At 41.8% G+C, this 15,174-nt stretch overlaps 1 protein-coding gene and 1 long non-coding RNA gene across 2 annotated transcripts; one reads left to right on the forward strand and one right to left on the reverse strand.

The window, feature by feature from the left end:
• The first annotated feature begins 4,533 nt into the window (after positions 1-4,533).
• On the forward strand, positions 4,534-8,159 carry LOC141784070 (ladderlectin-like). Its single transcript, XM_074661750.1, has 6 exons — positions 4,534-4,582; positions 4,769-4,801; positions 4,891-4,932; positions 6,164-6,237; positions 7,788-7,913; positions 8,016-8,159. Exons 1-6 carry the CDS (start codon positions 4,534-4,536, stop codon positions 8,157-8,159), a joined length of 468 nt encoding a protein of 155 aa, XP_074517851.1.
• Positions 8,160-8,310: 151 nt separating this feature from the next.
• Positions 8,311-10,454, reverse strand: LOC141783578 (uncharacterized). Its single transcript, XR_012597306.1, has 3 exons — positions 9,829-10,454; positions 8,540-9,678; positions 8,311-8,429 (listed from the first exon to the last, which is right to left on the reverse strand). It is a non-coding gene; the product is annotated as an uncharacterized LOC141783578 (long non-coding RNA).
• Between the last annotated feature and the right edge of the window lie 4,720 nt (positions 10,455-15,174).

Here is a 15,174-nt window from a genome sequence, read left to right on the forward strand (position 1 = left end):
TAGACAGTCACACTGATTATAACTGGGATGGAAAAAATATTCCAATATCTCTGTCAAATTTGACAAAAAATAATAAATGTGTCTGATGTTGCACACTGTAAACAACTGCTGTTAATTTACAGCAGGATTTCAACAGTATAAACCTGTTATTGCTAAAAACAGTACTTTACTGTTAAAACAAAAGAAAATCTGTTAAATTACGCTCATTGGCCGTTTTTTAACTGAACTATAATGCATTCTTAAAAAACAGCACTTTACTGCTGATCAACTGTCTAAAGTATCATCAGTAACAGTGTCATGCAGTATTTTTTTAATTCTAGGAAGAGCAATTTCACCTGATCTGCACATGTGATGCTGGATCCGTTCTTTTCTTCATCCATCCCCATTTTACTGATTATTTGGTCACTAGTAAATTTATTGAATTAATAAATCTGTGCAAAATCTATCAGTGATGTTTCCAGTTAGTTTGCATTGCTGAATCTGTGCATGTCATGATAGAGGGATTCAGCAGCTATAGCTAGAATTTCACAGATGATTGCATATTAATCGGACAACACAAGGAGCTCATTTTAATTTGTAGGTATTCAAGTTAATATCTAAGTATTTTGCCGGTAAATTCATGCATAATGATAGCCGATAGTATACATATATAGTATACATTTTACAGTCTATGGAAGTCCCTTCAACATTTGAAGATGAACATTAAGACTTCAGTGCACGTTGGTTATTAGGTGGTAATTCAGCAGAGCAGATTCAAAAATTGAAGGCAAGGTTATTTACTAGCTAACTAGTGTTTTTGAATGATATCTGAAAATCACATGGTTTAGAGGAATGAGCACCATGGGACATACAGTATTTGTTTTTGCATGTGGACTCTTCACATGTTGCTTCAAATTCAAATTGTACCACTTATATGCCTTAAGGCTCAGCAATATATTCAGTATATTCACATGTTACATGATATACAGCAATATATTATTTGAGAGTTTTGTTGTAATTGTATGATGTAGCTCAACTGTCTGTAACTGTTCCACAAAGTAAGGTTAGTAAGATTGACAGATGTCTTCAGAAATGCTATTTCGTCTGAAATTTGGTTTGTTATCTGTGTCAGGTTTTTGTTGGCGCTAGCATGCAATTATTCTGAATGTACAGCTTTCAACTTCATATGAAAATAAAAAGTAAATTGCAATAAGATAAGCTGTAGATTTTCTTTTCTTACACATTGTACATGATTGGAAAACCAACCTGTGAAGCTGCACGTATCCTATCACTGCTCTATAGAGTGTGCTGACTATATTACAGTATGGCCACTGTTCAGCAGAGTCATAAACACAGCCCAGAAAATAGTTGGACTGCCCTGTTCCCTGTGGCTAGAATATCTTTATAAAGTGCAATAGTAGCTTGATATGCCACTTCTTTTTATTACTTCTTTTGTATCTTTCTTTTGATTACTGTTATTTATCTGGAAGGCAGGTGTGTGTGTGTGTGTGTGTGTGTGTGTGTGTGTGTGTGCGTGTGTGTGTGTGTGTGTGTGTGGGTGGGTGTGTGTCTGTGCGTGTGTGTGTGTGTGTGTGTGTGTGTGTGTGTGTGTGTGTGTGCATGTGTGGAATGTGGAGCTGCACAGCAAAATTTCGTTGTACAATGTGCAATAACAATAAAGGCAATCTATTCAATTCTATTCTATTCTAAATAGTTTAAAAGCTCTGAAAACTTATTTTTAATGCTGTCAATCAATCAAAATATTTAATCACAATTAATCACAAATTTATCGCACATTTTGTATCTGTTCAAAATGTACCTTAAAGGGAGATTTGTCAAGTATTTAATACTCTTATCAACATGGGAGTGGGTAAATATGCTGCTTTATGCAAATGTATGTATATATTTATTATTGTAAATCAATTACCAACACAAAACAATGACAGATATTGTCCAGAAACCCTCACAGGTACTGCATTTAGCATAAAAAATATGCTCAAACATGGCAAACTGTAGCCCAACAGGCAACAACAGCTGTCAGTGTGTCAGTGTGCTGACTTGACTATGACTTGCCCCAAACTGCATGTGATTACCATAAAGTGGGCATGTCTGTAAAGGGGAGACTCGTGGGTACCCATAGAACCCATTTACATTCACAATTCTGGAGGTCAGAGGTCAAGGGACCCCTTTGAAAATGGCCAACACAGTTTTTCCTCGACAAAATTTAGTGTAAGTTTGGAGCGTTATTTGACCTCCTTCAGGACAAACTAGTATAACATGATTGGTACTAATGTATTCATCAGGTTTTTTAGTTTCATCTGATGCCAGTATTTTCTTTAACACTGAGCCCGCAACAACCTCTGAAAGATCGATTGTGTTGATTCGTTAAAGAAATTAGTGGCGTTAAAACAATTAAAACAACTCCATTTAGATAAAGGTGATGGATTAAAGAGTTCATGTCGTCTGGAGAATGGTAAAGTGGGTACACTACAAGCTAAGAATCCAGTTAGCTCTTTTTCACTGCAGGAACAGTATCATTCCCAGCAGACAGACTTCAGTGTAGATTCTGACTCTACCTTCATATGAAATTTTGAATCTGTGTATTCACAAATGAATGTAGTCTCTTGAGAAACAGACAATAAAACATTGTTATTTCCTTCTTAAGAAGGCGTCTTGATTCCTTGATTGAGGCAGTGATGAAAAGATAAAGATAATTCCCTGGAGACTTACAGGAACCATAAACAGACTTAAGATTTCCTTTATTCCACTATGAAGCCATTCCTCCTGCATAATGACTACTTTTATTTTTATATAAAGTACATTTTGCTGCTCATACTTCTGTACTTTTGCTTAACGGTGCAATGTGTAATGTCTGGTCACATTCTCCAAACAAATACGGGGCAGCATTTCACCTACTAATGGGTCCAAACAATCTAAATTCACAGTCATCAGTTATTAAAAAAAGCCAAATACTAACTTACAGCAGGGCAAGAATACAAACACTACACACAGACGTCTTTGACACAACGTCAACACTTAACCTCTTCACATTCTGTTGATAATGGTAGTTCATGTTTTGAATGTTTTAAACTCAAATCATGTCCATATCTTACACACTGCACCTTTCATTTTAAACAGCATATCACCACTGTTCATATGTCCTTTAAAATACAAGTGCAGAACACACAGCTGACGCACATGTGTGTTTCTGCAACTACGGGCATTTTTTAATCCCAGAAATGAAATTTTGGATTTATGTTAAAATTTGCAGTGCAATGCTTGATATGTAAATATATACACAGTGTTATTACCATGTTGACATGGAAAATAATTACTAAATAATGTGATTTAATAATATTTATGAAGCATTTTTTTGCGTCCAAACACCACGGTTTATAAATCATTTATATGATTTTTTTCATCTAAATGCGCCTGTCCCACACTTCTGAGTCAAGAGAAACAAGGTGAAGATCACCTTTTCTTCTCAAGGATTTATTGTGTCCTTACAACACTTCTTAGTAACTGTGTATTTGGAACTATAACTTAATATAATAATAAAATAATTATAATAATAATAATAACAACTTGTTAATAATACTGTTGAATTCATGTATATTAGATGGTAAGAGTCAAAACTAACGTAGCAGACCTTGCTAGTTGTCATTTATCTGCAATATTAGTCGAGCATATGTCCAGCAGTAAAAACATTAAACATTAGAATTGCAATATCTGTCATAAAAAACAACATATTTTATATTTGTGTGTATGAAGACTGACATGGTTATACATTTTACAGGGTGTAAAGAAAATAATGAAATCCATTATTTTTAGAAAACGTTTTTGTATCAATATTAACAATGACGCACAAAGCTTGATGAAAATTAATTTAAATGTCTTAAAAATATTATAGAAATTAAAAAAAGCTAAATGTTTAAAATGAACGTTATTGCAATGTTGCAGTAAAGACATTTAGTAAGAACAAGTGATGAAAGTCATAAAAAATAAACATGTTAGAGATTAAAATCTTGTAAAGTCAAAAACCTGTTTTTATGAATTACACATACTCTGATGGTTAAAAGTTTAAAAGTGACCGTAGATACAGAAACACCCACGTACTGTAACTGAATATCCAGTCAAGTCTCAATTCTTTTAAACTATTAATCTGATCTGAAATCACAACAACAAAGAGTTGTTTGTGCTGTAACTGTTCACATGTTGAAAGATCAGAGTTCAAGTTCATATCTTTATGTGCAATCATCTTCCTGCATTCAGGGCCGAGTCAGAGATGAATATCGTCACGTTCTGGCTGCCGCACACCCACATGACCGTGACTCGGTGTGGTTAGTGTGTGTATGTAAAGAGCAGGGAGACCTCCTCATCATCACTGCATCCATCACTCAGCTGACACCTGAATAACATCACCTTACATTTACCTGACAAGTAAGTAAGACACCTGCTGTATTTCTTTTCATTCAGTGGAGCTCATGGCTCTGCTCTCCTTCTATATCAGGCACATTTTTCTTCTCCACACAGAACAATCAGTTGATCATCATCATGAAGGCGGTCCTGGTCCTCTCCATTCTCCTCTGTGCTGCATTTGCAGGTCAGATTCAACACACACACACACACACACACACACACACTATCATCCATGTGCTCATGAGTCAATCCGCATAATGTGGCCTGCTGTTGTAAAGCTTTGTGTAGTAGTGTGCATCTAGTGTTCTCTGGGACAGAAGAGGAACTAGTGCTCTAATGTTACTGACAGTATTGGGGTTTTTCTCTGCAGCTCCGACTGAAGACAAAGAGAAGCAGGCTCCAGGTCAGTATTGAAGGTCTTTGCTTTAATACACACGCAGACAGTCAGACCTACATCTATCTAACATCAACATTAATGTGATTCATCCACAGAAGCAGCAGCAGAGGCCCTGAAGGAACAGCTGGTTGCTGCAGGTTAGTGTCCTCCTTAAATCTCACGCAGCTTTTTTTTCTGTTTGGATTCATGTTTTATTTAGCCTGCACTGTGACAGCAGAAAATTAACCAAACAAATGATCAAAATAACTCAACTAGTCAACTATACTGTAACTACGGAAGCCTAGTCCTATTTAGAAGATGGGGTAGTGGTGCACTCTGGTGGCCGAAATAAGTATTACTACAACAAACACACAAAAATTATTCCACCTGTTTTCACTAAGAGGCGAAAATAAAAAGTAACTTGGAAAAATCTGACATTTTTTTTTCATTTGTTTTCCACACAAGAAAAAACAGTAAAGTAAATCAGCCTGAATTTTTTTCCACCTGTTACACAGAAAAAAAGAAGCTTAGAAAGATTATCCTGGCGAAAACCTTTTTTTTCACCTTAAAGGGACTGTTTGTAACTTTTTAAGCGTATAAATTTACCGGGTCGAGATCCCATGTGCGTTCGCGTGTCGCTGGAGTCTCCGCTCTCTGCCTGCTCGCCTTCGCTCACACACCGCGCGTTCTCGCTGTCTCGCTCCACCTCTAGACGTGAACGCGCGCTCACTCCACACTGCAGAAGAGTTAGTTTAGCTATGAGAATATCTAGTGAATGTACAGTGGACGTTTGTGCAGAAATAATTGCTGCAGCTCCTCCAGACCAACAGAGGTTTCCGGTGTCTTGTGAAGTGACGGGGCTCCGCAGAGAGAAACGTTATCACGTCCGACCGGGAGCCGGTGTCTCCCTGCGGGCGCAGTCGGGAGGCGATAACGTTTCTCTTCCTGCTTCAGCTGAGGCAGGAAAAGCCAACACTAGGGTCAGCATTGATTCATGGAGAGACCTTCGTCTGGTCAGCTAACATTACTGACAAGCAGGTGAAATATAGAGTGATATTGTGGTTTTAGCTGACGTGTGTCGCCTCACTGTTTTGAGCGATGCTCGTTCATGTCTATTTAGAGCGAACAAGCGCGAGCCCGACGCTGACTTTCGTTGATTTAACGGCCACAGGTGTCGCTGTTAACAAGCATTTCTGAAAGTTACAAATAGTCCCTTTAAGTTCTTAAGGACAGAAAATTATTTAGATCAGACTTGATCACCAGAAAATATCCAAAGCTAGGATAAACAAGTTCCACCAGTATGCTCAGATTTCAAGTTTTGAGTTTTTCTGACTTGTTTGTTGTTGGAAGGTAAAAATAATTCAAGATAAACACCAGGCTTTCACCCAGGAGGCCGCTGTTCGTGTCCCGTGTGGAACCATGAAGTCACGTTGACCTCTTCGTCTCGTAACTTCTATACTGAAGTAACGCTACTTCTGTAGTTATTTTAACCCAAACCTCTTTTCCTAAACCTAACTAAGTAGTTATGTTGACTAAACAAGTTCTGCACTGCAGGGGCTTGTGCAGGCGCACTGTTCACTTGTGTTGCTGGACATTTGAAGAGCAACATTTGGTACCTTTTCCTTTCGGTTCTGTCGAGTCATAGGTTTGTACACTAAAAGAAAAAAAGAAACCACCACAATTTGAAATTAAATGTCAAATTGTGGCATATGGGAAACTTGGAAGTGTACTTTCATCAATATAAAACTTGTATATAGCCTACTTTTTAGTCACGCTTGAAGCATGGGTGAAGGGACGTCAACGTTCGACCTGCAAAACTACATTCCCATCAGCCTCAGCTGTGCTAATTAGCTTATGTTAGCATGATACTGTAAAGTATCTGTGCCAGAAGATTCTGTCCCTGAGCCCAGAAACGGTAATCAGAAAGGACACACATTCACTCTACAGTATATTCTGGGGCTGCTCATAGTCAACTTAGCGGTGAATTACATATTTCAGTTATCACAGTTATACTTTATCTAGTACTCCCAAACTGTCCCACATATTGTTGTACTGTAGATAGAAATTCAATTAGATTAAAGATCTATATTGCACTATACTGTATATTGTATATACACTGTATGTATTTATATATGGGTTGACTGTTTCTTTGTGTTTGTGCAGCACGTCTGTTTGAGGAGGCAGCATCACCTGAATGTAAGATCCACTTGACTGTTTTAATCTTAACTTTATGCTCCTTCATGAGTGAGGTCTATGGAGGTCATCATGGCGACAACAATGACACCACTCAAGAAGAATAAAAGTCAAACACCTCTCTCCAAATATCACAAATGTCATGTAGAATGTCCAAATGTCGAAGTATAAGCATGACGTGCTTAAAGGGACTATTTGTAACTTTCCGAAATGCTTGTTAACAGCGACACTTGTGGACGTTAAGTTAAAAAAAAGTCAAAATCTGTGTGCTGGATTTTTCCAAATTCCATTTATGTCCATCGCTCACTTTATGCTCCTCTGGGAAGCAGCCGGGCAAAAAGGTTAATAAATAAATAAGCAAGTAAGTAAATATTTATAATTTACTAATTGTTCAACACAGGACATTTAGTTAGAGACATTAAATATGACAATAGAATAGAAATAATTTAATTTTACTTTTATACGGCACTTTGTAGGCGGACGTTTTACTGGCGTCCGGTAGTCGCTTTCAGTCCAAAATGGCAGAGGCGTATCTCTGCTGCTGGGCGCTGACGTTGCAATGGAACGACCAATTGGCTTTCACTTCTTATCAATATATGTTCTTTGGTTAGACTACTTTAGAACTTAGCCATCAATGCAAATGATGAATGCAACATGTTCCACTGGATGGTGATGGGAGGTCAGTCAGTCTGTCACCATCAGTCCATGAAGAGATGAGCTTTTCACATCAAAGCTAAGACAATTCCATCTGGAAAAGAAAATGACACAACTTTTAGTTGTATAGCCGAAAAGATCCCTCTGTGCTTCCTCTGTCTGACAGGAGCACTGTAACAGCCTGGGTGCCCACCTGGCCTCTTACACCAACGGCAGAGAGTACAGATTCCTCCAGCAGATCACACGGACAGCCGGTCAGAGCATCGCATGGCTCGGAGGCTTCAGCCTGCAGGTCTGGATTTATGAAGAAATACCACGCAGTCAGTCCAGATCAAACTCAGGATCTGGTCCAAATGGGTGTAATATCCTTACACTCATGCTCTTTGTCTCCTAGGGACGGTGGATGTGGATCGACCGTGAGGGTTTCTATTACACTAACTGGTACTCCCCATCCTCCTCAAGCAGCTACCCCTGCATCCATTTACGCACCAACTGTAAGTCCACCTATTTAGTTTGGATGGCTAGCTACATGAGTTAAAGTTTTTGCTCATTTACCTGTTTTCAAATGTTATTTTCTCAGAGGTAATATAACGTGAAGTAAATATAGCCTTAGCTAATGTGTTAGTTCTAGGGCTGTGTTATGATTAGTTCCCAAAAACGTGGACTCAAATGCAGCACACCAAACGAGAGTTTTAAAGGTGGAACAAAAAGAATATTTATTTTAACAAAAGGTTTCCAGGTGGATCAAGGAGCCGAGTTCAGGAGTGAGCAGGCAGGTTGGAGCAGCCACAGCTGGCAGGTAACAGACCTGAGCACAGAGCAAACAAAAACACGAGATAAGTCCAAACAATTCCAAAAACACAAGAGCAACCGCAAAGGCAAGAGCAAAAATTCTAGGAGCCTGATTTAGTGATGTACCACTGTGGGTGACGGAACGATCTGGCGATGAGTGGCAGGAAGACCGGGGTAGATATACTGCAGGTTTGATTGATGATTGATGGCAGCTGCTCCAGCCGAGACCGCCCAGAGGAGGAGGAGGAGAAGGAAGGCCACACCTCCCGACACACTGACAAACTAGACAAACCAGGGGAAAACACACGAGACAAAAGGACAGGGAAACATAGGAAACAAAAGGAACTTCTAGACTAAAGGTAGTGAACATAACAGTACCCCCCCCCTTAAAGAGAGCCTCTAGGCGATCTACCAGGTTTCCCAGGATAAGCCTGGTGAAACTCCCTAACCATCCCAGCATCTAGGATGCGGGAACGAGGAACCCAGGAGCGCTCCTCTGGGCCGTATCCCTCCCAATCTACCAGATACTGAAGACCCCGGCCTCTACGTCTAACATCCATCAGTCGTCTGACTGAATAAGCTGGCTGACTGTCAATGATCCGGGCGGGAGGAGGGGGATTGGTCGGAGGGACCAGAGGACTGGTGAGAACCGGTTTTAGCTGAGAAACGTGAAACGAGGGATGAATCCTAAGAGACTTAGGCAGGATGAGTCTGACAGTGGTAGGATTAATAATCTTCTCAATTTCAAAAGGTCCAATGAAACGGGGAGACAGTTTTCTGGAGTCAGTCTTCAAAGGTATATCTCTGGAAGATAACCAAACTCTCTGACCTGGGATGTAGACGGGAGCCGGGGTCCTGTGACGATCCGCGATCCTCTTGTTTCTCTCAGCTGTCCGAAGCAAAGCAGCCATAGTGTCCCTCCAAACCTTGCAGCAGCGTCGAAGGTGATGCTGCACAGATGGCACAGCCAACTCCTCCTCTTGTGCTGGAAACAGTGGTGGCTGGTAACCTAGTGAGGCCTCAAAAGGAGATACACCAGTGGCAGCAGAAGAGAGAGAATTATGCGCATATTCAATCCAACATAACTGAACTCCAAGAAGTTGGATTAGTAGCAGCGACACAACGTATGGCAGATTCCAAATCCTGATTAGCCCTCTCGGACTGTCCATTCGTCTGAGGGTGGAAACCAGAAGACAGACTGACAGTGGCTCCGAGGGCTTGACAAAAAGACTTCCAAACTTGAGAGATGAACTGAGGACCACGGTCTGAGACGATGTCCACGGGAATACCATGCAGACGAAAAACATGATTAGTCAGGAGTTCAGCTGTCTCATGTGCTGAAGGAAGCTTGGGAAGACCAATGAAATGAACAGCCTTGGAGAACCGATCAACAATGGTAAGTATCACTGTCTTACCATTAGAAGAAGGAAGACCAGTGACAAAGTCCAAGGCGATGTGGGACCAAGGGCGACCAGGTATGGGTAATGGGCGGAGCAACCCCACAGGCGGCCGATGAGATGTCTTTCCCCGGGCACAGACGAGGACGTATTCCTTGACGTCCCTCTCCATTGTGGCCCACCAGAAGTGTCGTCTGAGGAGTGACAAAGTCCTACTCATCCCAGGATGGCAAGCGAACCGGGAAACGTGTCCCCACTGCAGGACCTGGGAGCGAACTGACACAGGAACAAACATTCGATTAGCAGGGCCAGTACCTGGATCCGGTTCTTCACGTTGAGCCTCCCGAACCGCTGACTCAACATCCCAGGTTAATGTCCCCACCACCAAGGCTGCCGGCAGAATGGTGTCTGGAACATTTGGTGATTCCTCTGACGAAAACTGCCGGGACAAAGCGTCAGGCTTGATGTTCTTGGAACCAGGGCGGTAAGTAATGGTGAAGTTGAATCGACCAAAAAATAAAGCCCACCGAGCCTGGCGGGAATTCAGTCGTCTGGCTGACTGGATGTAGGCAAGATTCTTGTGATCAGTCCATACAATAAACGGAATCTCCGAACCCTCCAACCAGTGTCTCCATTCCTCCAGAGCCAACTTCACTGCCAACAGCTCTCGATTCCCCACATCGTAGTTCCGTTCAGCTGGAGACAGACGTCGAGAGAAAAAAGCACAGGGATGTAGCTTCTTATCGGGTCTGGAGCGTTGGGAGAGAACAGCCCCCACACCAATGTCCGAGGCATCAACCTCCACAACAAACTGAAGAGAAGAGTCATGTTGCACCAGGATGGGTGCGGACGTAAAGCGGTCCTTTAATAAGGCAAACGCCTGATCCGCCTCAGGAGTCCAGCGAAAAGGAACAGCAGGAGATGTGAGCCTGGTCAGTGGCGCAGCAATTCTGCTATAATCACGGATAAACCGGCGGTAAAAGTTGGCAAATCCAAGGAAGCGTTGTAAGAGCTTTCTGGAGGATGGTTCAGGCCACTCTGCCACCGCCTTGATCTTGTCCGGATCCGTCTTCACCTGCCCACTCTCAATGATGTAACCAAGAAATCCAACAGAGCTGACATGAAACTCGCACTTCTCAGCCTTCACAAACAGCTTGTTCTCCAGTAGCCTCTGGAGCACTTGGCGCACATGAAGCTGATGTTCTGCGAGGTCAGAGGAAAAAATCTAAATGTCATCCAGGTAGACAAACACAAACCGGTCCAAAAAATCTCTCAAAACATCATTAACCAGTGCTTGAAACACTGCAGGAGCGTTAGTCAGTCCAAAAGGCATCACTAAGTACTCAAAGTGACCCAGTGGTGTGTTGAATGCTGTCTTCCATTCATCTCCTTCCCGAATCCGTACCAGATGGTACGCATTTCGCAGATCCAGCTTGCTGAAGACAGTGGCTCCCTGTAGTGGTTCAAAAGCAGAACTGATTAATGGCAGAGGGTACTTGTTCTTCACCGTGATATTGTTTAACCCTCGAAAATCAATACACGGGCGGAGAGTCTTGTCTTTCTTGCTAACAAAAAAGAATCCTGCCCCTAGAGGCGAAGAGGAAGGTCTGATGAGGCCTGCAGCCAGAGAGTCATTAATGTAGGTTTCCATAGCACCTCTCTCAGGACGTGACAGATTGTACAGGCGACTCGAAGGCAGAGTGGTACCAGGTAACAGCTCAATAGCACAATCATACGGACGATGAGGTGGCAAGGATAACGCTCTCTCCTTACTGAAAACCTCACCGACATCATGATATTCAGGGGGCACAGTAGACAAGTCAGGAGGAACACAGGGCGGAGGAGCAACACTAATATCTACTGGTGGTAATGCAGACTGCAGGCACGAGGAATGACAAAAACTACTCCAGCCCATAATCCTACTGGTCGACCAGTCGATCTGGGGGTTGTGTAGCTTTAACCACGGGTGTCCGAGAACAAGAGGAGTCTTAGGGGCAGAGAAAACAAAAAACTGTATTAGCTCACGGTGGTTTCCAGACAGAATTAGAGACAGAGGTTCAGTGCGGTGAGTTACTAATGCTAAGGACTTGCCGTCTAAAGCACAGACTCTGACAGGAGTCTCAAGGGGTTCAATGCTGATGCCAGCCTGAGAGACTAACTCAGTATCTAAAAAACTCTGCTCTGCACCGGAGTCAATCAACGCTAACAGGGGCAAGGACATTGTACTCATACACAGTTTAGCAGGTATTTGAGTTCGAGGTCTAGTGTTGGTCGGGACGTCAGTTTTACTCACCAGTATCCCCACAGCTACTGGTGAGCCCGCTCTTTTGGGCGGAGAGGACATGCAGCAAGGAAATGTCCGACTTGACCACAGTAGATACACTCACCCGCTCGGATCCGTCTCTGACGTTCAGCGGGAGTGAAATTAGCCCGACCCATCTGCATGGGTTCATCAGAGTAATCAGAGGAGCTGGAACCGGAGCCGTGAGTCTCTGACGGGTCGGAGGCAACTCTCGCGAGAGTAGGAGTAGCAGCAAAGGAGTTCACGGGAGTGTGGGATTTGTAGTTCTTCTCCCGGCGTCTCTCCCGCATACGGTTGTCCAGTCTTATGGACAGATCAATAAGAGCATCAAGGGAGTTAGTATCATCACGGACAGCAAGTTCATCCTTTAACTGCTCACACAAACCGTGTAGAAAAACTCCTTTTAATGCCTCGTCATTCCATCCAGCCTCCGCAGCCAGAATCCGGAACTCCACAGAATAATCCGCCACACTTCTTTGACTCTGTCGTAGGTTAAGCAAACGTTTAGCAGCGTCTCCAATACATACAGGGTGATCAAAAACCTTCTTCATTTCACTCATGAAACAATCATAGGACAAAGAATTTATCCCTCCTCTTCCCAACATTGCTTCAGCCCAGTCCAGTGCTCTCCCTCTTAACAGTCCCGTAACATACGCTACCTTGGCTTGGTCTGTGGTGAAGGTGACTGGTTGTCGGGAAAAAACCAGAGAACATTGGAGCTGGAATCCTTTGCATCTCCCCAAATCACCGGCATATGGTTCAGGTGGAGGAACAGGTGATTCTCTGAGTGGCTGAGGAGGAGGCAGAGCGGGGAATGGGGCTAATTGACCTGAAATTGTCTCCAAACATTTTCCCATCTGAGACATTTGATTACCTAATGCTTGTTGGGTCTCCAATAAACCCTGAAGTAATTGGTGATGTTGCCCCAACAAAACCTCATGGCTGGAAACAGCCTTCTGAAAAACATTTGTGTCTGCTGAGTCCATAGTTAGGGCCAGATCGTTCTGTTATGATTAGTTCCCAAAAACGTGGACTCAAATGCAGCACACCAAACGAGAGTTTTAAAGGTGGAACAAAAAGAATATTTATTTTAACAAAAGGTTTCCAGGTGGATCAAGGAGCCGAGTTCAGGAGTGAGCAGGCAGGTTGGAGCAGCCACAGCTGGCAGGTAACAGACCTGAGCACAGAGCAAACAAAAACACGAGATAAGTCCAAACACTTCCAAAAACACAAGAGCAACCGCAAAGACAAGAGCAACACCTCCCGACACACTGACAAACTAGACAAACCAGGGGAAAACACACAAGAGACAAAAGGACAGGGAAACATAGGAAACAAAAGGAACTTCTAGACTAAAGGTAGTGAACATAACAGGCTGACAGAGTTGACGGGATAATAACACGCAAATTCACTTTAATGCCACTAAATTATTTAACGCATTGACAGGACTTTTTTTTATTTTTAGGTTGTAGCTGGTTCGAAAGTGGTTTTAAAGCTAGAGTAGAAATAGTGAAAGTATCATATGAAACTACAAAACCTAATGAATCTATCGGTACCAACCAGGTCATACTAGCTTGTAGTGAAGGAGGTTAAATAATGCTCCAAACTTACGCTAAATTATGGCGAGGAAAAACTGTCATGGCCTTATTCAAAGGGGTCCCTTGACCTCTGACCTCCAGATATGTGAGTGTAAATGAGTTCTATGGGTACCCACGAGTCTCCCCTTTACAGACATGCCCACTTTATGATAATCACATGCAGTTTGGGGCAAGTCATAGTCAAGTCAACACACTGACACACTGACAGCTGTTGTTGCCTGTTGGGCTGCAGTTTGCCATGTTATGATTTGAGCATATTTTTTATGCTAAATGCAGTACCTGTGAGGGTTTCTGGACAATATCTGTCATTGTTTTGTGTTAATTGATTTCCAATAATAAATATATACATACATTTGCATAAAGCAGCATATGTGTCCACTCCCATGTTGATAAGAGTATTAAATACTTGACAAATCTCCCTTTAAGGTACATTTTGAACAGATAAAAAAATGTGCGATTCATTTGCGATTAATCGCAATTAACTATGGACAATCATGCGATTAATCACAATTAAATATTTTAATCGATTGACAGCCCTAGTTAGTTCAGATAAATTTACTGCGTGGCTATCTGTGAATGTGCTACTTGGTCTTTTTAGCTGTAATGCATCTGATGATGATATAGAGAAATTCTTAAATTCTGCTGAATTACCCAAACTAAGTGAATCTGCCAAAGTTGATCTACATTCCCATTTTACTGTTGGAGAAATCAAAGTGGCAATAAAATCCCTTCCAAGTGGTAAGGCTGCAGGCCCAGATGGGTTTCGTGCAGAATGTTTGAAGTCCTTCGCTGATTTCATCGCCCCCTTGCTATTCAGAATGATTAAACACTCTCTTGTCAATAAGATATTTCCACAATCTTTTTATGAGGCTAATGTTTGTCTATTACTTAAGAAAGGGAGGAAGGATTCAGATCCGTTGGCTTACAGACCCCTTAGTCTATTAAATTACGATCAGAAAGTGGTAGCAAAGATGCTGGCCACTAGACTAGGCGGTCATATTTCATCTCTTATACATCCTGATCAGAATGGTTTTGAGTCTGGTAGATTTTCGTTTTTTCAACACACCAGAGATTATTTAATATAATGTATTCCAAACATAAAGTTAACGATGAGCCTGTAGTTATCTCACTTGATGCAGAACATGCATTTGATCAGATTGAATGGGGATATATGCACTCCGCTCTCAGACATTATGGATTCGGTGAACTTTTCTTATCACTCATCAAGACGCTCTATGCCTGCCCTACATCTTCTAACTAATGGTAATAGGTCATCACTTTTTAACCTTAAAGGTCCCATATTATACAAAAGTGAGATTTTCATGTTTTTATATTATAAAGCAGGCTTAAGTCCTGTGCTAAAACGGAGCGTTTCAGACAGAGGGTAAATACAGGCATATTCAGGCCGACAGTATGAGGAAAATTAAGTTTTTTTTTAACATTACAGCATGTAAACATGTTCTA

The sequence above is a fragment of the Sebastes fasciatus genome, chromosome 15 (assembly GCF_043250625.1).
Source record: "Sebastes fasciatus isolate fSebFas1 chromosome 15, fSebFas1.pri, whole genome shotgun sequence".
Lineage (NCBI taxonomy): Eukaryota > Metazoa > Chordata > Actinopteri > Perciformes > Sebastidae > Sebastes > Sebastes fasciatus.